The 24,149-nt window shown below is 32.6% G+C and overlaps 3 protein-coding genes across 5 annotated transcripts; 2 read left to right on the forward strand and 1 right to left on the reverse strand.

The window, feature by feature from the left end:
- Window positions 1–1,043: 1,043 nt before the first annotated feature.
- On the forward strand, window positions 1,044–4,033 carry LOC100800591 (xylan glycosyltransferase MUCI21). The gene is made up of 3 exons (XM_003521119.5): window positions 1,044–1,782; window positions 1,871–1,948; window positions 2,281–4,033. The coding sequence occupies exons 1-3, from the start codon at window positions 1,554–1,556 to the stop codon at window positions 3,585–3,587; spliced, it is 1,614 nt and encodes a 537-aa protein (XP_003521167.1). The 5' UTR covers window positions 1,044–1,553; the 3' UTR covers window positions 3,588–4,033.
- Window positions 4,034–5,754: 1,721 nt separating this feature from the next.
- Window positions 5,755–13,874, reverse strand: LOC100812493 (kinesin-like protein KIN-14L). Of its 3 annotated transcripts, none has more exons than XM_006576750.3 (20): window positions 13,722–13,874; window positions 13,522–13,620; window positions 13,149–13,306; window positions 12,835–12,987; window positions 12,422–12,662; window positions 11,736–11,845; window positions 11,358–11,429; window positions 10,745–10,834; window positions 10,488–10,562; window positions 9,903–9,984; window positions 9,433–9,528; window positions 9,151–9,324; window positions 8,942–9,048; window positions 8,526–8,707; window positions 8,228–8,389; window positions 7,878–8,128; window positions 7,521–7,684; window positions 6,672–7,324; window positions 6,192–6,376; window positions 5,755–6,088 (listed from the first exon to the last, which is right to left on the reverse strand). In XM_006576750.3, the coding sequence occupies exons 2-20, from the start codon at window positions 13,583–13,585 to the stop codon at window positions 6,015–6,017; spliced, it is 3,093 nt and encodes a 1,030-aa protein (XP_006576813.1). In that variant the 5' UTR covers window positions 13,586–13,620; window positions 13,722–13,874; the 3' UTR covers window positions 5,755–6,014. The 3 variants fall into 3 exon arrangements, with proteins under 3 accessions (XP_006576813.1, XP_006576812.1, XP_006576811.1); XM_006576749.3 differs by having other exon boundaries at window positions 5,756–6,088; window positions 10,745–10,852; window positions 11,736–11,842; XM_006576748.3 differs by having other exon boundaries at window positions 5,756–6,088; window positions 10,745–10,852.
- Window positions 13,875–17,726: 3,852 nt separating this feature from the next.
- On the forward strand, window positions 17,727–22,158 carry LOC100801130 (short integuments 2, mitochondrial). The gene is made up of 6 exons (XM_006576751.4): window positions 17,727–18,154; window positions 18,235–18,454; window positions 18,546–18,616; window positions 20,450–20,546; window positions 20,863–21,080; window positions 21,724–22,158. Exons 1-6 carry the CDS (start codon window positions 17,879–17,881, stop codon window positions 21,973–21,975), a joined length of 1,134 nt encoding a protein of 377 aa, XP_006576814.1. The 5' UTR covers window positions 17,727–17,878; the 3' UTR covers window positions 21,976–22,158.
- Window positions 22,159–24,149: the final 1,991 nt, after the last annotated feature.

Below are 24,149 nucleotides of genomic sequence, written 5' to 3' on the forward strand. Positions count from 1 at the left end.
GTATTCAAACTTTCGAGATTTTTTATTAAACTGAAATAAGCTCTTGTCAGTTATAACATGCTAAGTGATTATCTTTATTATGTTAATATAATTTATGTCTTTACTTTCTCTATTTTAATAAATAAGGTAAATTATTTTAATTATAACTTTTCTTTTTACTATTTTTGAGCTTACAGTTTTCATGTAATACTATTATGTTAATTATTACACTATATATTTATAATTTTAATAAATTTCAACTGATAATTTACAAGTTTTAAACTAAGTGATCAACTTTATAAACTTTTAAAACCTTAAGATGATTTAACAAGAAGTTATCAAGTAGTATCAATAAATATCTACAGTTTCAACAAATATTTATATAGCACAAATATATTTTATAATTTATAAGAAAAATGTAATTATACTTAATTACATATCATCTAAAAATTAAACCAGTAAGATAGATTTGTGAGGAAACGATCTATTTAATGAGAAAATTCATGCTTAATTTTTTTGTGTATAAAATTCTCTTTGACCATCAATAATCACAAATTGTGAAATTAATCTATAACTTAAAGAATTGAAGAACACTTGTAGTATCTAATTCAGACAAACATATCATATAAAAATTAATGAAAATTATGATGGTTGAAGAGTATGCATAATATGTATTCTCTTCATTTCTATATAAAATTAAATTACTTAATTCATGAATATTAAAGAAAGTGGTTAATATAGTTTATAATAATAAATTTGTCTTAAATTGATAACTTTTTCTAAAATTATTATTATTATTAATACTTCTCTTTTTTCTCATGATTTATCAATCTATTTTTTTTCTTTTAATCAAAAGCATTTATAGTATAAAAATAATTAATAAAAAATAGCATAGATTATAAATTAAATCTTATAAAAATAAATAAATACCATTTGCAACTTTCTTATAAATAAGAAGGGACCCAGCAATATATTTGTATTTGTAGAGAGCTTAGCTTAGGCTGGTTAACCGCGTGGTAGTCATTTATTCAACCGCGGGTGACGAAGTTGACTGTTGCTCTGTTTCCTGTTGGCATTGCCAATAACACACAACACAGAAAGAAATAAACCAACCCTGTTAGTTCCCTCACCAAATCAAATACTACTACCTCTTCTCTTCTCTTTTCTACTCGTCTTGCCAGCCAGCCACTTCAACTTTAAGAAACCAAAGCCTCCTTTTCACGCATCCTTTTCTCTCTTCTTCTTCCTCATTTCCTTTATTCCTTCCTTACATTCCCTCTCTCTCTCTTCCTTAACCCATAACAAATAAATACACAAACTACTGAAAACCATCACAAAGTAAACCACTTTCTTCTACCTTCTTCTCTCTCAACAAGCAAAAAAAAAAAAAAATAAACACCCTTTAGCTCTCTAGATAGAGGCAAACACCCTTTGAGTAAACAGAGTTTTCGCTTTACACATCTTCCCAGTTCTTGTGGTGCAACCCTTTTGTACTACTTTTCATAAGTTTTCCCTCTCTCTCTTTCAACCTGACATCGTGAAAACTGACAAATATTGCAACTTTGGACACCATCATGGTCCACTATCACCGCTCCCATCAACCCAGAAAGGCCAACAACACAGACTCCATCATCAAAGACGAAGAGTCACAGAACAACATCACGTTGGATTGTTCATCCTCTGCTTACTACAAGAGAACAAGGCCCAAGTTGTTGTCTTTTCTCTTCCTCATCACCTTCCTCTCTTGCTGCTATGTTTTTGCTCCTCTTTTCCTTGGCCCTTCTTTCCCTCTATCTCTCTTGTGTAAGCACCTAATTCCATGTTCCTTCTTTTTTCTTTCTCTCTTTTTCTTTGTTACTATTTGTGCTGATTTTCTTTTCTTGCTTTTCAGACTCTCCCGCAACTGAAAATGATTTGAAACAAGATGGGGTTGGTGCTAATGATTCTCCATGCTCTTCTGTTTCTACTGGTAAGTATTATTCCTGTTCCTTTTCCTTCTACAATTTTTTTTTCTTTGCTTGTGTTGTTTGTTTTTTACGTGGATTACCCAACATAATAATTGATAAAGGGTAATCATATCCATTTTCCTTGGTTTAGTTTATAGCTAACAAAATTAACTTGGCAAAGTAATGGAATTGGTGTGTTTGACTAAAGTTGTTGTTTTTTATTGATTGGCTTTAACTTTTAATATTTGACTTATTTTTTAATAATAAATTTTAGAAATTTAAGTTTGTTTTGTTGTTTGACTTGTTTCCGTGTTATTTGCTCCTAATAATGTTTTGTGCTTCTTTGATGTTTCAGGAACTATATGTTGTGATAGAAGTGGTTATCGTTCTGATGTCTGTGTGATGAAAGGTGATATAAGAACACACTCTGCTTCCTCTTCGGTCTTCCTCTACAATTCAAGGAGCAACAACAATGTTTCGAGAAATTTTGAAGAAGAACTCCAACATGAAAAGATCAAGCCGTATACTAGAAAATGGGAGACAAGTGTTATGGACACCATTGATGAATTAAACCTCATCTCGAAGAAAGTGAATTCAGGTAGTGTTGGAGGTTGTGATGTCCAACATGATGTTCCAGCAGTGTTCTTCTCAAATGGGGGCTACACTGGCAATGTTTATCACGAATTCAATGATGGAATCGTACCCTTATACATTACTTCTCAGCATTTCAAGAAGAAGGTTGTGTTTGTGATTCTTGAGTATCATAATTGGTGGATCATGAAGTATGGAGATATCCTTTCTCGCCTATCGGATTTTCCGCCAATCGATTTTCAAGGAGACAATAGAACTCATTGCTTCACAGAAGCAATAGTTGGTCTCAGAATCCATGATGAGCTAACTGTGGATTCTTCATTGATGAGGGGTAACAAGAGCATTGCTGATTTTAGAAACCTTTTGGATAAAGCTTATTGGCCAAGGATCAAGGGGCTGATTCGAGACGAAGAAAGGAAAGCACAAGAGAAATTGAGAGAACAAGTCTCTTCATCTGAATCATCAGAAGCCTCACAACAACAGTATATAACTATTAGGCAACAAGTGCAAGAAAATCCAATGAAGAAGCCTAAGTTGGTTATTCTTTCTAGAAGTGGTTCAAGAGCTATAACTAATGAGAATTTGCTTGTGAAGATGGCAAAGGAAATTGGGTTTTTGGTGCAAGTTTTGAAGCCCGACAGAACAACAGAAATGGCAAAGATTTATAGGACTCTCAATGCAAGTGATGTCATGATTGGTGTTCATGGAGCAGCTATGACACATTTTCTGTTCCTGAGACCTGGTTCTGTGTTTATTCAAGTGGTTCCTCTTGGTACCACATGGGCTGCAGAAACTTATTATGGGGAACCAGCAAGGAAGCTTGGATTGAAATACATTGGCTATCAAATTTTGCCTAGAGAGAGCACTTTGTATGAGAAATATGATAAAAATGATCCTATTCTGAGAGACCCTACAAGCATTAACAAGAAGGGGTGGGAATACACAAAGAAGATCTATCTTGACAGCCAAAATGTCATGTTAGACCTCAGAAGATTCAGAAAAAGGTTGCATCGAGCGTATGAGTATACACTCTCCAAATCAAAACTGAGTCTCCAACATCAACCAATGTGAATTTCAATGGTTTCTTTTGGTTCTCCGTATTCATTGATGTGAAAAAAAATTAAAATTTTCTTAAAATCTAGAACATTCTTATATGCATATAAAGGCGCACCTGAAAAGTTCTTAGTGCGATATGTTGTTGTATAGCACGGGTATAGAAATGTATACTAGGATGTGTAAGTAAAAGCTACAACTTGTGATTCTCTCTCTCTTTTTTTTTTTGTGTGTGTAAAAAAGAAATCGTGTTACACTTTTCTCTTCAGATTCAATCCTCCTTCAATGTAAGTAGTTTCAAATTTTATTGAGCGGTTAAATTTTGATAATGCAGTTTGCCAAACTACTAGAGTGGTATTGAAATTCTTGACAACTATGATTGAAAAGAGCAAGTCTTTTTTTTTCGTTCTAAATTCAACCAATTTATGTGAGCTATATCTATGTACATTTTTTTTTGTTACAAACTTAGGATGCTTCATTATTTAGAATCTGTTCTTGAAGGTGTTTTCTTGGGTAGGCCTAAATGCATGCTCCTTTCGGACCTAAATAGTAAATATGCTATTGAAGCTTTGACCTACATGTTCCTTTTTTCGGATTCATGTGTTACTAGGCTATGACAAAAAATATTGAAGATCAAGAGTGATTTATCCTAATTAAATTATTTCCATTTCTAATTATTTTTTTAGAAGGGCACAGGGGAATCCGAGAAAGCTCTTAAAACAACAGTGCAAAGCTGCTACCTATATGATATATATGTAGTTAAAATCTGACCCTGCCCATGTACGTTAAGTAATAAGTGGGTCGAGCCTAAATCTGTGCCTGAAGAGGCATATGATTTCAAGAGTTGGACCTATAGTGAATTTTTAAAAAATTCCCACACTAGTTATCTGACACTTTCATTTATGATGAGGAGAATATGAAGTAATTTCTATGAAGGTGCTTCACTTCATGAGTTTAAGAAGTGCATCATATCAATGAGTAGTTGAATTCGATGATATTGGATATAATTTTCTTAAATAAATATTGAATTCAAATCTTATAAATAAAAATAATATTATTGAAAAGGAAATTTTTTATTAAAAATAATAATATAAAAGAAAAAGTGCACCAGAACTACTATTCTGTACCAACAAGCAACTAAGTTTCAGGAACCCATATGACACTTGTGTATGGTGCCAACGTTATCCTCGAGGATTGTGTACTTGCGTTTGTATCCATGTGATGATTCTTCTGTTGCAGCCATTATTGGGTCTCAGTATGGCAATTCCATTGTGGACACATGTGACATGTTAAGCAGATTCAGTGGGGACCACTAATGGTAATAAACTATGAAGGGATGGCACGCTACATGCATGGTCGCTACACTACATTAGCTTAGATGTCATAATACCGTACCATATCCTAATTTTATTGTTTTAAAATTAATTCAAGATTTTGTACTATGATTTAAATCAAAGCAAAACATTATCCAGATTAGCGAGTTTGTTAACTATGTCGTTTACGCAGGTGCTTTGTAACAAACTGTGAACAATATATCCTATTGATCTTTATTGAATGTTTTTAGTGTTACTACAAATGGGTTTTGCACTCTCATTCTCTCAACATTTATCAAACAAAGAGAGGAGTATCTTAAACACAAATTGTAGGGTTTTTTCAAGATAAATTATCATATGCTAATGTAGTGATACGAACTATAAAGAAAAATAATTTACTCAATAAACACAACAGTTCCACGTTGTTTTATGTAATATCTATCAGTTTAACTTAATGAATTACAGTGATGACATGGTTTATAGCAAATAAAACATCGTTAAAATTAGGTTGTTAATGGTCCATTTTTATTTTAGTTCAGAGTTCAGACTCTCACTATTCACGAGGGAAAATGACTCAACTTCGAACCATCATGTGATTTGGTTGGATGGGAATGGGGAACGACCTCTAGTGCAAGACTCAAGCATGTGGGCAACTGGAATTGGGCTCCAAACTACGTACAAAACTTGCCCACCATACATGATACATGGTTCAATAACTATGATGTTATAAATATAATTATCACTTACATTGATAAATATTGTTTGAATCCATGATATTAGTTAGTTATCACCACTTGTTGGTAAAACAAACTTGGAATTTTTTTAATTTGATTTAATGTATTTAGGATCTTGAATTTGTAATTACTAGAATGCCCCTTTGGAAAAGATTGTTTGAGTCCATGATATAGTTAAGTTATCACCACTTGTTGTTGGTAAAACAACCTTGCAAGTTGCTAGAGTATAAAACTTAAGCTGCATGCATGAACTTGAAATTTTTTTAATTTGATTTTATGTTTATGTACATTGTTGCTTGATCCAAAAACCAAAAACTCTCCGACTGACATGGAGCTTGTCCTAAACTAAGTCAGAGCAATGTTGGCGTGCTTCAAGTCGAAGCACCACTGACAATGATCTACAGCCACCGTTTCGCAGTCTTGCTGTCTGATTGGGAAGGAGGAGGAGTTCTAGCATTTCTGTCCTTGTCATCTTCAGATATCACACAAAACTATGGACTTAGTATATTGAATAACACAGCATTGTGGATACATATCTTGAGAAATGGGAAATCGCAGTTCTAGGTTTAACTTACATGCTACTACTGGCTTCCCTCCAAGTGAAGTTCTACGGGAGTTGTTTGGCAGTGGTGGTTGAATCCCCGTTAGAGATTGCCTCCTTTTAGTCTTCTCAACAGCTGAAATTGGTGATTTTACAAGATGATTTGTATAGCCAGTGCCCTTGACGGGTGACTTGACTTCAACCATATTTTGTTGGCTCCTGCATATTTTTCACAGTGGAAAAAGATTGAGTAAAACACAACCATCAAAATGAAACTTAAAACACTACGGTTAATGCCATGTTTGGATAAATATCTTCATAATATAGGAGGAGGAAATAAAGAAGGTAAAATGAATCAGGTTTCTCCCATAAACTAAATCAACTTATGCACATAACTGTTATAGAAGATTCATTTAACTAATTAACTTCTTCATTGTTTTGCCTTTTTATTTTCTTCCTCTACAGGTACTAATGGAGTAATTTGTCTAAAGAGTAATAAAGTTAAAACACACACCTCTTATCAGGGCCATTTATCAGTTTCCCAATTGTTCTCAAGGATCTTCTTATCTGCGATCCTTTTCCATTTGTGCTACCCATCACCTTAGTACCATGTGCATCGCCTCCATCCACCACTGGTGGTTCAGGTGTTTTGGGCAGTTTAAGAGGATGAACTTGCATCCCACCATTTACTTTTATCAATCTCGTTTGATAGGAAATGCTTGTTGGACTTTGAGGGGTTCTGGCATGCAACTCTGACCTGGAATTGCCACTGCTGAAATGGCCATTTAGTTTTGACACTGATTCTGGATCTTGCATTGGGTGATATTTCTGCTGAGACACTCGCTCGTACTGTAAAGCTTTGCTTACAGCATTATCTGATACTTTTGGTAGTAGACTATCTCTCTTGATAGTTTTTGAACCTTCCAAACTTAATCTTCTCAAGCGAGGTAACAAAAGTGGTGATTTGACTCCACCTCTATCCTCACGATTCACGGGTTTGTCAGTCTTTACAGCGCTGCAGTTCTCAATGCTAAGTCTTCGTGGGCGCAATGGAGTTTTCTCAGACACCAGTGTTGACTTCTCTGATGGAGTGTGTGGTTCTTTAATTCTTTGGAACGTTACCCTCTGAGCTTCCTTGGCTGCCAATGCAATCTTAAGGTTCTCAACCTAATATTCATATATAAAAAAAAGGAAAACTGAATCAGTTTAACTCCATTTGAGTTTAGAACACATACTCTCAAAATTTCAATTCTTACGTATGGCTATGATACTGAATGACTGTCCAATTCTCAGGCCTAAGAAAAGTTAAGTCAGCATGCATTGAAGTAAAAAAAATGTTGTGGCTTTAACTAGACATTCTAACCTGTTCTTTAAGATGCATAACCTCGCTGCTTTCTTTGTTCATACGGGCTGCCCCCAGTTCCACAGTGGAAACCCGCTGAGCAAACTTTAGAGTACTCATTGTTTCACCAAATGAATCTGATTCCGGACTCACATGAGCAAACATCAATGTTTTAGCATGCCCACCTAATTCAGAAATTTCCAAGAGAAAACACATTTATTAACCACATACTGTCATGTGAAAAAAAAATCAAGGCAGAGTTAAGCCTTTCCTTTCTCTGACATAAAGCTCATAGCCAAAAAAAATATGGAAATTTGAATTCCACAATAGAAAAGAAACTGGAATAGAGAATGAAAATGATAGAATACTAGTGTGCACCTAAGGAGTCCTGCAAAAGAAGTGTGAGTTTGCTGTTCCTATAAGGGATGTGAGAATTCTTTTGAGCCAGGGCTGTGATCACATCTCCCAAACAGGAAAGAGACTTGTTAATAAACTGTGCTTCCTTTAGTCTTTCCCCTGTAACCTCGGACTTGTCTACCCGTTCACTTCCAGCAAGGTCTACTAAGTGCAAGCAGCTGCGAATGGAGCTCCCAGATGTATCTTTGCCATTAACATGCACAGTAAGCACACTGAAACACGTTGAACAGCCATATCAGTGCCTAAAATAAACTCAACTACCTTGTATAACAAAATTCAGTTACCAGAACTCCTGAAAAGCAAAACTTCACCTGTGGGAACGACTACTCCTATTGTTCATTGCAGTCGAACTGACGGCACGATTAACCTCACCAAGTTTGATGAGGGTCATAACATCAGTTGGAGACTTCACTGAATGCAATATGGCGTCAGGAAGGCTCAACCCGTCATCATTGCAGCTCCGAATTTCTAATTTGAGGTTAGTTAAGGAGATAAATTATTCGCAAATAGCAGGATCAACAGACTAGAAATAAAGTTTTTTCTTCCTAATCTCTTCGGAGAAGTGTGAAAATGTTGGACCCTATGGAATAATGAATATGAAAAGGATATTTGTTGTCTGTTTTGTCCTCTGCAAGTAGGTCTCTAACTTGTTCATTGTAAATCTCAACCATTTGAACATAAATGTCATAGCTTATGATGTCCTTCCTTTCATTAGACATTTGAAACAGATCATTAAGTGCCAGATAATTGATTCCCATATCCTTTGATGTCCCTCCACCTGAAGGACCACTCTGCATCAAGAAAGAAATATTAGATGGAAACATCCTGGCTTTCAGTTTGCAAATATAATACAAAGTCATCACTGTTTCTTGCATTGGCCAACAGCCAAGATAATAGTGCAATAATAGTATCTTTGCTATCTGAAATGCAATTTCACACTTGATTTTTCTTCTTTTAAAATCAATTTAAACAAAACATCTATTGTGCAACTGAAGCAGAATGAATAATGATATTCAATATCTTACCATGGTGTAAGTCTTCCCCGATCCAGTTTGACCATAAGCAAAAATACAAACATTGTACCCATCCATCACAGATCTAATTAATGGTTGAGTATCCTTATAAACATCATCTGAGTACAAAACAGTAAATTTCAACAAAGAGATGGAAAGAAAGAGAAAAAGGTAGTCAAATTGGTCCAAAAATTCAGTAATATTAGTTTGTGGAACTCTACCTTGGCCAGCTATTGGACCAAAAACCTGATTAAACTGAAAAAGTTTCCTTCCATCTTTTAGTGTTTTTGTTGGATCTAAAATGAATAGAGAACCATCTTCCCCAATGAAATCAACAACATTCTTGGATTCAGCCCGGAATGAGGGCCTGATTCTGCAGTAAACTCGAATATTACCTGAGTTTTGAATTTGAAAAGTTTGACGAAGTTAACTCATGATCAAGAATACTCAAAAAGAAAATGACCCTTTAAATTAAACATACTCAAAACTAAAAGTACACCAACCTTTCAAATCTTGGACCATGTTGTATAGTTTCCTATTCTCTTCTACTACTTTGTGATATCCAAGAGCTTTAGTTGACATCTCCTGTATTTGACTCCCTGAATTCATGAAGCAACACAACTCCAGACTATCAATATCAACATAGTTTTCTGAGGAAAATATTGTTTTATAGAAACAGATACACAAAAGAAATCCATCTTTTAAAACACCAATGCATTTCTTTAACTTAATTATAATCTTGTTAATATTTATCTTCTAGGGAGACATCCCAAAAGCTCAATAACAGAAAAATGAAATTTAAAATCATGGGATATACAGTGGTTGAATGCCTGTCTCATTAACTTAAGCATGGCATCCCCTTTAAAAGTGATGAGATATAACCATTCAAATTAAGTAAAGAAAAACAACTATATCTTATTTTGCCAAAAATGATGTTAAAAATCAAGAAACCGGCAAAGTTAACTATTCATACCAATATCATGAAAAAAACCTTGAAACTGTGACTGTATCTCTTGAAACTCTTTCTTAATTTTCAACTTCAAAGCCTTGAGATCCTGAACATAAAAAACATGATTTTACAAACATTATAAATAAATGCAGTAGACCTCTGTTGCAGGCTGTGCTATGTATTTTACCAAAGATTTATATATGTATATACTTTGCTAACGAAATTATCTCAACACTACTCTAGGTTCTACTTGGAATAGAATATCAGAAATAACCAGATTTCTACAACCTGGCATCAAAAGTACACATTTCCTTAATCATCAGGGCAATGAGTTTATTCCATCAAATATCACTCCTATTTATTGCATATCTATTGTGCTGAATGTGAAGAATTGCATAGTAAATTATGATTGAACATAACCAACATGTATACGATAGAAAGAAATTGAAGTTTTACTAAGTATGACCATATAAAGTAGTGAAGTACACAGTATTTTTGGATAACATTTTCTGCTGTTTGTAAACTGTTTACCCCCTTCCCTAACTGAATATAGTTCTAACTTATGATTTCTAATTAAATTAAGTGTAAACAAGATGAAAAAATGCCTACCAGAAGTTCTTTTTCCTGCATGTCTAAAAGATGCACCTGATTGCACTTGCACTTTCTGAGGCAAGCTTCGCCATGCTATATGAAATGTACATTGGGAAAGTTAAAATCCAAATTTGAGATGGGGAAATATTAGGGAAATAAATTAACATGTCAAACTATGATAAGCAATTTAATTCCTTTTTTAAAACAAAATTATTCTTTTTTACTGAAATTCTCTGTTCTAGTGTGAAATAATATTACAGAAAAAACAAAGGTACCTTAGAACTGTCAGGAGCAGATAAAGCATCTGATTGCGTAGGTGTTGAAATGGAATGAGGTGGTAAGTTACCCTTTTCTTTTACAGAATCCTTTAGAAGCAATGGCAACTGTGATAGGTCAACAAGACATTTTGTAGAATATCATAGCAAAATCTTAGGCATAGAAAGAAAATATTGACAATACTATATCCAATCACCCTTTCCAAAATCTTCAAAATCATCATAAAAGAATAAGCAAGGCTAGCAAGACAAATAAACATAATTAAATAAGCCTGTGATCCTATATGTAAGTATAAAAGCATATTTCAGTCATCTATTCAAATAGTTAAATAAGCCAGTGATCCTATATGTAAGTATAAAAGCATATTTCAGTCATCTATTTACATAGTTGTCAGGTTGGCTATAACAATGGCAGCAACAGGTGATAAGTTTGTTGAGTTAGGAAAAATTCATTCTGACCACAATACTGGCTTGGCTCTAGGGATAATAAACCGAGTATGATTGTTTGCAATTATTTATCTTAATCCCACATGATTTGCAGCAAGAAAGCTGGACAACAATATGACTCCTTAGGAATTAAGAATCAGCATACATTTGATATACTCAAACTAACCTCGTTGAAATTTGTAGGTGGCTGTTCCCCATTACAACATGCCATTATCTGATTAAATACCTTTATTGGATCCTACAGTGAAGACAAAAAAATGGGTCGGAGATAAAACACTTTACAAGCAATCAATAAATTTCTTATTTCAACATGTTAATGTTGTTTAAGACAAATGCTAACTAGTGCACCAGCTAAGGATTCAAAAATAGGAAATATTACATGAAAAGTTAAAATCCTTTAAATTTTTTATGTATTAAATTAAATGATATATTTTCATTAAATATTATTCATTTTTTGATTCCTTAACAAGTGTGGTTTAGGCATCCATTTGCAGGATCCTAATTTTAATTAAATTTCTTTGTTTGTATGATGATTGCAACTTACCGCTACCAGGTGTTCTTTATGGAGAGAAGCAATGATGTTTCCATCGATATTTTCTTTGGCATCAAACATAAGGTCAACCAGTTGCTTGGCAAGTAATTCCACAATCTCTGCTGGATCCAGCAAAGGTAGTAGCAAGAAAAATGCAATTATACAAGTGCACATGAGAATACAAGGACAGTTTATCAAAGTCTAAATGGACAAACTAATAACAATTGACAGATCACATGCAATCAAAACAAAATATATGTTCCTTTTGTCATCAGGTATAATAGCATTTTCTTTCTTTTCTAATAGTAAGATACTAAGATATGAACGATGATATGTTGGACAGTTTGAGTTTTACAGTGTTTTCACTCAAGGAGTTAAAGTAAATTAGATCAAAAGACATACACAAGAAGAAAAAACAAGCCGGCCTTTTGTTCTTTGAGTTTAAGCTTTGAAAAACTCCAGTCATATAATTAGCTTCTTTTTCAAGCAATTTTTATGTACTTTTAACAATATGAATAATTATTTTAGAATGAAACTTAAAAAAAATATATATTAAAAGTCATCATTCCAAACTTATTCTCCTCCTAAGTGATGGCTACTGGCAAACTCTGGTAGTTTACATTCCTGTGCAGCTAGCCATTAGCTCACAGATACAAACCAGATCATACAAATATATTAACAAGATCAAGGGATTAAACCTTCTCTTTTCGGAAAATTATTCTCAGCGGGAGGCATTTTTACCAATGTGGCAGACAAATCCAAGTGCCTAGAAGCATCAAAGGAGAATGCAGCTGCTCTTGAATGCATTCTCATAGGCAAAGGAGATTTTATGTGTTTGTTGTATCCATTCTGTTTGTTCATCTGCTTCAACTCTTGAAATGATTTAAGTGCCAAAATGCAATCAACGAGTTTTGCTGCCGATCCCATCTCTAGATTATCCTGAAAATAAATAACCAACATACTTGTTCACACATTCTCAATTCATCTATTATAATCAAACGCTTGACACAAATTTACTGATGCAATCACTTCTTTTCTTTCTCTTTTAGATTACACCAATTGCACATACATAAAAAAAGCACTGTGGGCAGGTATAAAATAAATAGCATACCCTTTCAAGATCAGAAACTTCAAAAGCCGGAAGCTTTAATTCTTCCATCACAAACAGAAAATTGCGTACATTTTCAAAATACTGATAGGCAGGCAAAGGCTGAGAATCCCAGGCAAGTGATTGTGAAGGCACTTGATTATCCACAACGACAACCTTGAAAAAAAACATCATCAGAAAGTGGTATAAGCATTTGTGGTGAGAAAAAGAGAATAAAAATTCCAAACTCAAACTTCCCAATTTAAACCTGCCATTAATTGATCAATTCAATATATAACAAGTATACAAAATTCATTTATAGGATTGTAATGTAGTACCTTAGGCACTGCTCCTGGATGAATCTTGTTAATGGCATTGCAAAGAATCAAACCATTTCTCAAGCAAGAAATGAGTTCTGTCTCTGTAGGCTGGTTTGGTATACCAAGAGGACCCACTTGGCTTTCTAGCCACTGAGTAGCCTCATAGCGTCTCCAAGCTGCACAAGTTATTGTAACATTCTATCAGACAAATCAATGGCACAGAAACATGAAAAATTGAAAATGAAGATTCTTTTTTTAAAAAAAGTAAAAACAACTCCATCATTAATAATCATTATTAAGCATAACAAGCACACATTTTGGACCACAAAAACAAACACAAAGGTGAACCATGACAAGAATGAATGACCAAGGAAAACAAACACAAACTTACCAGATTCTTCAGCTTTTCTTGAAGCCATGTTGAAATGAGTCCTATTTCTTGAACCATCCTCCATGATTAATAAAAAAAGAAAACCCAAAAACCTGGATCCTGAGGGTTGTAAAAAAATGAGAGTGAGAACCAAAATGATCACACAAAACAAGGCACAACCCAAGTTATAGCATTTTTGTTCTAGAAACCAAAACACATACCCAATTTGAAGAACCAGAGAATAGAACCCCCCAAAAAACGATCCTTTTGTAAGAGGGTCTTCTGCAAAGGACTCAAAGAAACCCAGAAAAGTGAGAGAGTGGTGGAGTAGTTGTTTTTGCTGGAGTTAGAAAATGTTTTTTTTTTTTTGCTTTGGTTCGGATAACAGCGAATGGGGTTAGCTTTGGGCTCCGAACCTCAGCTACGGAATCGTAACGTTACCTTTGATTTTGAATTCAAAATGGTAGGCCACGTCTTTTGGTTCCGCAAAGCGGTTACGCTCCGTCCATTTTGCATACCGAGTCAACTCATCGAACGGTGAAGATTCTCTGATTGGAAATACTTGAAATCAGGTCAAAATTTTGCGAGTATATATATGGAAATAAAATCTTGCATATTTCGGGTTAAATTGGTAAAAAACCTAATGCTTTTTTTTTTCTTAAGTGTTGCAAAGTATATCTAACTATTACTTTTGAAATAATTATAATAAGAAAATTATTTTACATCATAGTATGATTATTAAATATTAATTTTATAATTAAATACGAATGATTAAGACTTAATATCATATACTGTTTAAAAAGTTATGTGATTTTATGCTATTAAATTTCAATCCTCCATTTATGATTTAGATTTAATTTTTTTCACTATATTTCTACTCTCTCTCTCACACACACATATATATATATATATATATATATATATATATAATTTAAAACAACTAAAAAAATTATCTCAAGCATTTTAAATTATTTTTTTTACTTTTATATGTATATGTATACACAATTTTTAATCAATTATTTGTTTCATTTTAAAAATAAATTTATGTGTTTAAAATATCTGTTTATTATAAATTTTAATTATAATATAACTTATATATTTAAAAATATTTATTTATTATTTTAATTATATTACATAATATTTATCTCATGTATTCAAATACTAAAATAATTATATGTTTTTATATAAACAAATCATGAGTCAAACTTGTTCAGTTAATTTTATTGTTGTTTAAAAAAAGTTAATTTTATTGTATTAATTATGTATATTGTTGAACAAATATTGGGTCAAAGACTCAAAGTTGTTCAATTAGTTTTATTTTATTTTATAATATTACATGTAGGAGTATTTTGGAACATTTATTATCTCACCCCAAAATCAAGTTTGTTTACTTCTAATCCACTTGTTACAATTAAATTGATAGTTCATATTATGAACATTAATTTTAAAAGATTTAAAATATTCAGAAAATATGTATTAAATTGATTCGCTTCTGGGGATGCCATGGCCCATGCATGAAATTCAAATAAAAAAATCTGCAATCAAAATAGTTTGTTTTTTCTCTCTCCATATTTTCAGATGTTTTACCACGTGCAACTATGAATGTTTTCTTTTTCTTTTTAATAAAAAAATCTACAAACTTAACCTAATATTCAAAGTACATATAGAACTTTAAATCAAATATATCATAATATTTATTCCTGAATTTTAACCCCGTAAAAAAAGGCCTAAATTTTATCAATACACAAATATTCATTAGTATTTAACAATAACAAGTTTGCATCTTGAATTAGAAAGAAAGTGACAAAAAATAATTTGAAGAAAAAACCAAAAAAAAATTATATTAAGAATTTTTTATTGATCCATTGTAAATAAGTTTTTAATCAATTTAACTTGTTTTTTATTTATCAATTTTTGTTGATTTTCTAATTCTTTGACCATTTTTTTCAAAGCCGAATTTGTTGTTTATTTGAACCACATGCTAAATCGATTCAAAAGATAAAAGAATTTCTATCAGATAATTCATTGGTTTCATCCAATTTTTAGAACACTTAAATGAAAATATAAAATCTTAAGAGGTTTGTTGCTTATCAAAACTTCAAAGAAAAAAAGTTTATAATTGTATGCAGTACCATGATATGTGAAGAAATGAAAAGTTAGTGAGATAATATTGTTACTCAAAACTATTAAGCAGGTAGATCAATTGACTTAATGAATGATATTGTGTTTGAGATCTAAATATGTAATTATATTAAATAATTTTATTATTTGTATTAGTTTTATGATATGATTGTTCTCTTATGTTAGGATGAAGGTCAAATTTCAAAGCCAGCTAATAAAAAGTTATTTATTATTATGTTTCAAAGTTTATTTTAGATGTCAGCTACTGTAAAGGGATTTTGTTTTCTGCAAATAATATATGTGGTAAAAAGAATATTATTCGATATTGAAACATATGATGAGTGTGTTAAAAAGTGTTCATTATTCAAATTATACTTTAGTTGGTTAAGTGAATGTGTTTATCTAAAAACTAACAGTGAATCAAATGTACTTTTTAAATTGCATCAAGAGACATAATATTATAATGAATTTGATGCTAAAGAAAAAGTAGTGATGACAAAAAATTGATTATTCTTTTCTTTGAGTGCATTGGTCTCTCTCATCTTGTTTAATAAGTTCTCAAAAGGAGCACTTATATATAAGATTGTTAAACTCGAGAGTTTACGTAGACTCATCAGAAAATTTTATAGATTCAACTCATGGACTCAATTCGTATTACTACTATATAATAACTTGCAGGTGTTATAGTAGTGATAGATCATTTTCATCGCAGATTTGATGTTATTAGAGAACAAAGATTAGGACAATAAATGAAGTTATGTTTAACATTAAACATTAAACTGACAACAAACAATTCAAAATGACTTACATTTTACTCTAATTTTTTTTAACTTACCGACTCGTTAACTCTTAATAGTAAATTCAAGAGTTTATCTAATTTACTTAAAGTTTATAAAGTTTATCCAGGTCTACTAAAAAAGAATTTACTCAACAGTCAATTCATATAAGATAAAGATAAGTAGATTCAGGAAGAATTAATGAATTAACTCAAGAGTTTAATAAAGTTATGTTTATGCTTATATGAGCAATTAGAATCCTTGCGTATTGCTATTGCAATTGAACCACAAACATCATGTTCAGTTAGGTGCTTGGTTGCTTCAAATCACCATTATAGGTAATATTATTCATCTTTAGTTGTAATTGCGCATTGTGGTAGGTTTGATAGTTATTAGCCCCAAAAATGACGTTCGTGTTTAGTGTAATGCATTACAATGAGATATGCTGGTTTTGAATTTGAACCCTCTTTGAAATTGGTCGATCGTTAAATTGAAGGCATCTCACCAGTAGTTAAATGCATAACCGGAAACATTTATAGGTATACCTCAATGCCATTTAATTTATGTACTAAACACATAAGTTAAAAAGTTTGTATTAAATAGTATTGATTAGATTTTAAGAGAATTGAATTTAACAACGATATTTAATTTATTTAAAAATATATTTTGTAACAATATTTTTAATTAAATTATAAATTTATCTTTCAAAAAATTAATTATAAGTTTTAGCTTGATTCTTTATGTAGATTAACAACAACAACAAATTATAGCCTCTGCTTCGCATGTGAATGGTGTTTTGGTAATTGTTGGATTGAGGAGATTCCTTATCAGGGGAACCAAATCATAGCAAAAGATGTATCTGCTGCTTTTTCTTTGCATCAACAAAATCCAACATTTACACTTTAAAAAATATCAATATTTATGTTTTTATTTTAAGATAAATAAATATTTTTTTTAAAAAAATAGATGAACTTGTTAAGCCTAAAATACTTTTTGAATGACTTAAGATTTGACTTGATTTATTTTATGAAGAAGTCTGACATAACTTGAGCTTGATTTAAGTTAGGTTTTAGGTTTTTATTGAACAATTTGACTTATTTTCATTTTTATGTGTAATTAAGTTAAAATTAAAGTTTATTTTTGTGTAGAAGCATACTTATATTTTTCTTCCTCCGTAAAAATTAAACACGATACTAATAAATTTATAACAGTTACCCACTCTATTTAACAATTAGATCATTTTGATAGAAGCTACTTATATTATTTTCATGAAAGATAATCAACAATACCATGAAACTGGGTCTATTGAAATTCATGCTCTAGCAAGAGCAACTCTTAATTCTCCTCCTTTTCGGACTGGGCTTGGGTCCAGCCGAAAACCCGTTGGGCCATTACTGGGCCTATGCAAAGAACATTCACCATCTCAAATTCCCGGCGACAGAAACTGCGAAGGTGACTGACTGAGAGAGAAGAGAAAAACAATGTCAGGGCTGAAGGAATTGCTGAAGAAAGGGTTAGGTTTAGGCGACATGGCGTTCAACGCCGGCGGCGGAGCCATAACCTGGTTCCCCGGCCACATGGCCGCCGCTACACGTGCCATCCGCCACCGCCTCAAACTCGCTGACCTCGTCATCGAAGTTCGCGACGCTCGCATTCCCCTCTCCTCCGCCAACGCCGACCTCCAGCCACACCTCTCCGCTAAACGACGCGTCGTCGCACTCAATAAAAAAGACCTCGCCAACCCTAACATCATGCATGTAAAATATAATCCGTCGTCATTGTTATTGTCGTTTACCTGTTAGATTGTTTATGCAGTGTGTTATTGTTGTTGTTGCAGAAATGGACGCATTATTTTGAGACGTGTAATCAGAATTGCGTTGCGATCAACGCGCACAGCAAGAGTTCCGTGAAGAAGCTTCTGGAGGTGGTGGAGTTCAAGTTGAAGGAAGTGATTTGCAAGGAGCCGACGCTGCTTGTGATGGTGGTTGGTGTTCCCAACGTTGGCAAGTCTGCGCTGATTAACTCTATTCATCAAATTGCCAAGTCTCGCTTTCCTGGTAAGAGTTTCGCGAATTTCGCGAAAACGATTGATTTGAATGAATTGAAAAGGTTTTTTTTTTTTGGAATTGAAGTGGTTTTGTTTGATAGTGCAGGAGAAGATGAAGCGCGCTGCTGTGGGTCCGCTACCTGGTGTTACTCAAGACATTGCTGGATTCAAGGTCTAGTGGTTTTGTTTCAGCCTTTTGTTTTTTTTTTTTTTTTGTGTTCGTTCTCTTCGTTACACTCACATTCGTTCACCTTGTTCGTTCGAAACATGCAATTGGCTTGAGCCTTAGAAACGTAGCAAGTTGCCTGCTAACAAACATTAATATGAGCATAAATATAAACCAAGATTCAAGTCATAATAGGAAAAAATATGTAGTTATACTGACTGCACAGATATAGCCTCTTCAAATGAAATAAATGTTGTGTGGTGTTGGCATGTTGGCTATTTCATAAGTCCCACATTGCCTCCATTTAAGAGTCAGATTATGCTAGAAACAATCATGCCTCTATTCTGTTTTATGTTTTACCAAACTGCATTCAGTGTGTTTTGAATATCATATTTTAAGATTTCTTTTCTGTTTTTTTTAGGCAGATCCTTGAGAGATAAAAAGATTATTTTTCAAAATAAACTGAAACAATCATGTCACTGAATAACAATGGTAACATGGTTTTGTACAATATGAATGAATGAATATCAGTGACATATCCATATTTTGGATAACAACCAGTGAGTCTAATATCCATATGTTGGTTTGTGTTTTTTAGTACATATCCATATTTAGAGAAAAAATATCAGATTTGCTGTCATCCACTGTCCTGTGTTCCAATCATGCTCACTAGATTTTGGTTCTTTTGCGATCTAGATCACTATGGTACACATTTCTAATTATTACAAGTGGTGACCTGGTTCTTGTAAGTTGTAACACTAACACAAGTGAACAGGGAACTTGGAAGAAAATATCATGAAAGATTAGCAATTAGTTTTTACCATGGTTGAAGCTTTGAAATGTTCAATGGAAACAGACCGGAGAAAAGAGGGGGAAGATAAATAACTTCATGATACATTGTTTTGCGACTTCATGATAAACCGATAAACAACTCAAAATATATACAATCTGTAAGTCCTGCATGGGGAGTCTAATCCCGTGGCCACCTCCCACCAAATCAGTTCATTTCACTCTCAGCGACCGCTCTTTGTTTAGGATGGACCGTTCTTCCTTCCCCTTCAGGTCCTCCTTGACTTATCTTTCTCTGGTCGTCCCCTCCGATCATGATCTACTTACTCCTGTGATATAGCTTATGTTAAATAGGATCGAAACTACTCTAACAAACAATTGAAAATGAAAGGTTGGTTAAAAAATGAAAGAAAGTGTAATATGTGCCCTGTTTTGTTATGTCATCACAATAGGAAGAGTCCCAACTCCCAAGACTAGATGCACTAATGATTTCAATCAGTTTCAGAACACAATTAATTATTTTGACACACACATGAAGGCTAACAGAGCTTGCCATTTTAACTTACAGTTGAAAATTCTTTAAAAATGCTAGTGTATGTGATTTGTATAATTTTTTTTTTTATGGAAATACATTCATATATTAGTGAGGTATACCATCAAAATATTAAATTCATATGAAACCCAAATATCATACCTATTAAGTGTACCCCCATGTACATTGTACTGCATATTTGGCATTGTATTGTACCACATACTGCTTATCCTTTCTGGAATTGCAAATTTGGTAACAGTTTTTATTTTTGGTTCATTAGAATTTCAGAGATTATATTCTAGTCTACTCTTAATCCTGAAAAGTTTGTAGTAATGGCTTGACTACTTATTATTTGGTTTGTAAATGAATTTTTTTTTGCAAAAAGGACGTAGAAAGAGAACAGTGCATATTCTATCCTTCTCTTACATTTTGTTTTATTATTATTGGTCTATCATTTTGTTTCTATTTTGAGTTGGTGGTTCCCATGGTTAAACTATGACTTTGACCTGATGTTTCAGATAGCACATAAACCAAGCATATATGTCCTAGATACCCCAGGGGTTCTGGTTCCAAGTATCTCAGACATAGAGACAGGGTTAAAACTGGCTCTGGCAGGTACTAATGTTCCTGGGATGACTGAATTAGATGTTCTTTGCCTGTGGCATATTTTGTCATTTTTTAAACCATCCATCTCTTTTCTCTAGCATTCTATGAAGATAGTTCTTAACTTTTGTCCGACATATTACACTATTATTAATTGTTTACCCAGAACAGTTTGGGCAACTCAATATTTCATTGGGCATGTAACTTAACTTTAAATGGGTCTGGGTGGGGCATCTGCTCTGTTGGGTTTGGGTTTCCGAAAATGATATCCTTTGTTGCACATGTCCTGGTATATTTTGTCATGTAAACTTGGTTGTTGCATTGACAGGGTCTGTCAAAGATTCAGTAGTGGGTGAGGAGCGTATTGTTCAATACTTATTGGCAGTTTTGAATACCCGGGGGACTCCACTTCACTGGAAGCACCTAAATAATAGGAGAATAGATGGAATTGAATATGAAGCTGAGGAAAATCATGAATATAGTCTGAAAAATCTTAAGCCAAAGAGAAGAAATCTGCCAAATAGATCTGATTTGGTCTATGTTGAGGTAACAAGTAGCATTTTTCTGTAGTTTTTCCTATGTGTAATGGAATATGATGCTTTTAACTACCAATGCTGGAAATTTTCACAACTTGGTTGATAAAGTCCCAATTGTATTACACTTGGTAGTTGTTTTAAACTCATTTCATTGGAAATCTATTTGCTTTAGATGCTCTTACATATGACTGTAGCATAGGTGCTAATCTTGAGTTATTTCATCACCTTTTTTTTTTGTTGAATGGTGTTAGGTTATTACTTTGTGGATTTAAAGTCCACTGATAGGGTAAAAACAAAATGTTGCGCACCATAATGATCCATATGGGGCCATCTATTTGAAAATCTGTTGGAAGCTTATAGAAGAGTAACAAAAAAAAACGGTGGTTACTAAAAATGGAAGCAGTCTTTGTTAAAATTAAGATGACACACTTGATTTTATCTGCAAGTACACAGAATTTGATTTGTTTTTTAGAGGACTTTCTGTCTTCGCTATTTAGTTCTACTTGGTATTGCCTCTTAAGTTACCATTAAAGCTTTATTAAACTACGTTTCTCACATTTGATGCTGCAGTTTTCGATGATGGAACCTACCCACGCTTCTCACTTTTTTTTTTATCTTTTTCTTGACATTCATTTATTCCTCTTCTATGATAGGATCTTGTAATGCAAGTTCAGCGTGCACTCTATTCAAGTCTATCAGAATTCAATGGGAACGTAGAAGATGAGAGTGACCTGGAGAGCCTTATTGACCTGCAATTTAGTGCACTACAGAAGGCATTGAAGATACCTCACAAGGCTTCAGAAGCGCGGTTAATGGTATCCAAGAAGTTCCTTACTCTATTCAGGACCGGTAAGCTTGGACCTTTCATTCTAGATGATGTCCCGGATGTCAAGCCTGTGTCATAAGGTAGATTGAATCATGGTTTTTCCCCCTCCTTTTTCTTGTGTATTAGATCTCCTACCTTTCCTCCTTTCCCATTTGTGCAATATGTATTTCAATCCAAATTTTGCTGTAACTTGTAAATATCGATGAATTTAAGTTAGAAAGAGAAATTTGAACTTCCTGTGGATGCGGGTGATTTGCCAGAATTTCAGTTCTAGAGTCTTTTACCTAAACATTTAAGCATATCAACATTTAGTTCATGACCACGGAGTTCAAAGCAAGTGAAATTTGAAGGTTACCTATAGTGAAATTCTTAATTACTCGACAATGGTAGGTGGGTGGGTTGTTACCTCAAGCAAAACTTTGTGTTTTACTAGCACTTTGAATTGATTGTCTGTTTGAGAAGTGTAATTAATTACATCATAAAAAAAAAGAGGTGTAATTAATTAGAATGACTTGAGGGTTTAGTCTTATAGTTATGATTCTGGGGATATCCTGTCAAAGGAGAAAAAAAATTCATAATTAGATTGACCTTGGTTATTTTTGATAAAGAAGTAATGAATGAGTTAAATATTATTTGTGTGGAAGAATACTTTTATTTTGGAAACATGCGCTTTTGGGGAAATTATATTGAAATAATTAAGGAATTAAAATCAAGCAAGAGTTATTGAGAAACTTATAAAATTATTATTAATTATAGTGTAGAAATAAAAATGTTAGAGCTTAATTTTTATTGAAATAATCTCTGTCGTAATATTATATATATATACACACAAATATATATATATATATATATATATATATGTATATATTATAAAAAATATGTAGTTTAATATCTATTTTTAAAATTTTATAACTTATGCACCATATCTATAAATTAATTTAAGTTAATTCAGTCATTAGTTGAATTATCACTCAATCTAATTTAGGTCTAAAAAATTATCTTAATCAATTTTTGGTTAGATTCACGTAAAGTTCCGTCGACCATGAGTACCGTTATCATCCTATTGTTCCCATGGAAACGGAGGTTAGTAGAAAAAGGATGATAGAAATAAAAATTTAGAATTTTCTTATTTATTTGAGGAAGGAAATGAGTTTTTCCTTCTTCTTTTATTTGGGAACTCACCACCATAAACTTTACCTTTTAAATTGTTATGAAATCGTGGAAAGAAGTATTATTTCTCTATTTATTTTAAATTTTTATTTACCTTTTTTTTTATTCAATCAAATTTAAATAATTATAAATATTATTTTTCTACGTAAATAATGTATGTTTTTTATCCTTTCATTTCTTTCTTTTATACTCGTTTTAGAATGTAAAATAAATCATTTTACAATGATTGAAAAAGGCAGTTAACTTAATTTAATTTTCTCAATTTCATTTAAAAAATGAAGTTCATTATGTAAGGTGTGCTTCATGCTATTTGATACTTCTTCCATGGTTATTTATAAGATATAGTCAATAATTTATTTATCTTTTATTATAAGACCTTATTTCATCTCTTTTATGCATTAATTGTTTGTTGACTAAAATATAATAAATTATTTTTTCTCATTAAATTTTTTAATAAACTTAAATTAACCAATAATATTTTATACTTAGGGATAGAGGGAATAAAAAATTTCAACTCTATGAAAGTTTGTTTGAAATGAGGATAATTTTCTCTATTTTAAGAGTCATATGATTGATATCAAGAAAATCAAATAGGTTACTGAAAATAAAATTTGAATTAAAAGGATTTTAGGGAAATTTTCATTAAATAAACTGAAATTAATTGAAACTTTTTATATTTTATGCTATCACAAATAAGATTTTTTTTCTTATATTTAAAATTGGAGGAAGTATTTAATTCATAATTGAATTAATGTTATTCCAGCTTGATGTGATCTTTGGCGTAGGCCACATTGGCCATTGCCTGCTATTTTGACTGTCAATTATCCTGTATTAATAATGATGAGGTGTAGGGCTGTAGGCCATGGAGATGAAAATGATAGACAATCAGGCATGGGTCATTTTAAGGTCGAATGAATAGGTGGGGTGAGGCTTTGAGTGGCTTCTGTGATGTAAACATGACAGACTGTGTCAAATTAATGAGTGATGTTCCCAACAATTACTTGTCATGCAATTTTAAAATTCCTAAATTTTAGGTGATTCTATTATAATTTCCTAAATATGTGTTGAAGAGGGTTGCAAATG

The sequence above is a fragment of the Glycine max genome, chromosome 3 (genome assembly GCF_000004515.6).
Source record: "Glycine max cultivar Williams 82 chromosome 3, Glycine_max_v4.0, whole genome shotgun sequence".
NCBI lineage: Eukaryota > Viridiplantae > Streptophyta > Magnoliopsida > Fabales > Fabaceae > Glycine > Glycine max.

What these genes read in the sequence shown, in the direction of transcription:
- LOC100800591 (XM_003521119.5), top strand. Translation starts at nt 1,554, where the DNA reads ATGGTCCACTATCACCGCTCCCATCAACCCAGAAAGGCCAACAACACA. An exon ending in TTTCCCTCTATCTCTCTTGT is followed by an intron (nt 1,783 to 1,870) that starts GTAAGCACCTAA and finishes CTTGCTTTTCAG; the next exon opens with ACTCTCCCGCAACTGAAAAT. An exon ending in ATGCTCTTCTGTTTCTACTG is followed by an intron (nt 1,949 to 2,280) that starts GTAAGTATTATT and finishes TTGATGTTTCAG; the next exon opens with GAACTATATGTTGTGATAGA.
- LOC100812493 (XM_006576748.3), bottom strand. Translation starts at nt 13,585, where the DNA reads ATGGAGGATGGTTCAAGAAATAGGACTCATTTCAACATGGCTTCAAGA. An exon ending in AGGTTTTTTTCATGATATTG is followed by an intron (nt 9,529 to 9,902) that starts GTATGAATAGTT and finishes TCATGAATTCAG; the next exon opens with GGAGTCAAATACAGGAGATG. An exon ending in TCTTTTGCAGGACTCCTTAG is followed by an intron (nt 7,685 to 7,877) that starts GTGCACACTAGT and finishes TTTCTGAATTAG; the next exon opens with GTGGGCATGCTAAAACATTG.
- LOC100801130 (XM_006576751.4), top strand. Translation starts at nt 17,879, where the DNA reads ATGTCAGGGCTGAAGGAATTGCTGAAGAAAGGGTTAGGTTTAGGCGAC. An exon ending in CCAACCCTAACATCATGCAT is followed by an intron (nt 18,155 to 18,234) that starts GTAAAATATAAT and finishes TTGTTGTTGCAG; the next exon opens with AAATGGACGCATTATTTTGA. An exon ending in TGCCAAGTCTCGCTTTCCTG is followed by an intron (nt 18,455 to 18,545) that starts GTAAGAGTTTCG and finishes TTTGTTTGATAG; the next exon opens with TGCAGGAGAAGATGAAGCGC.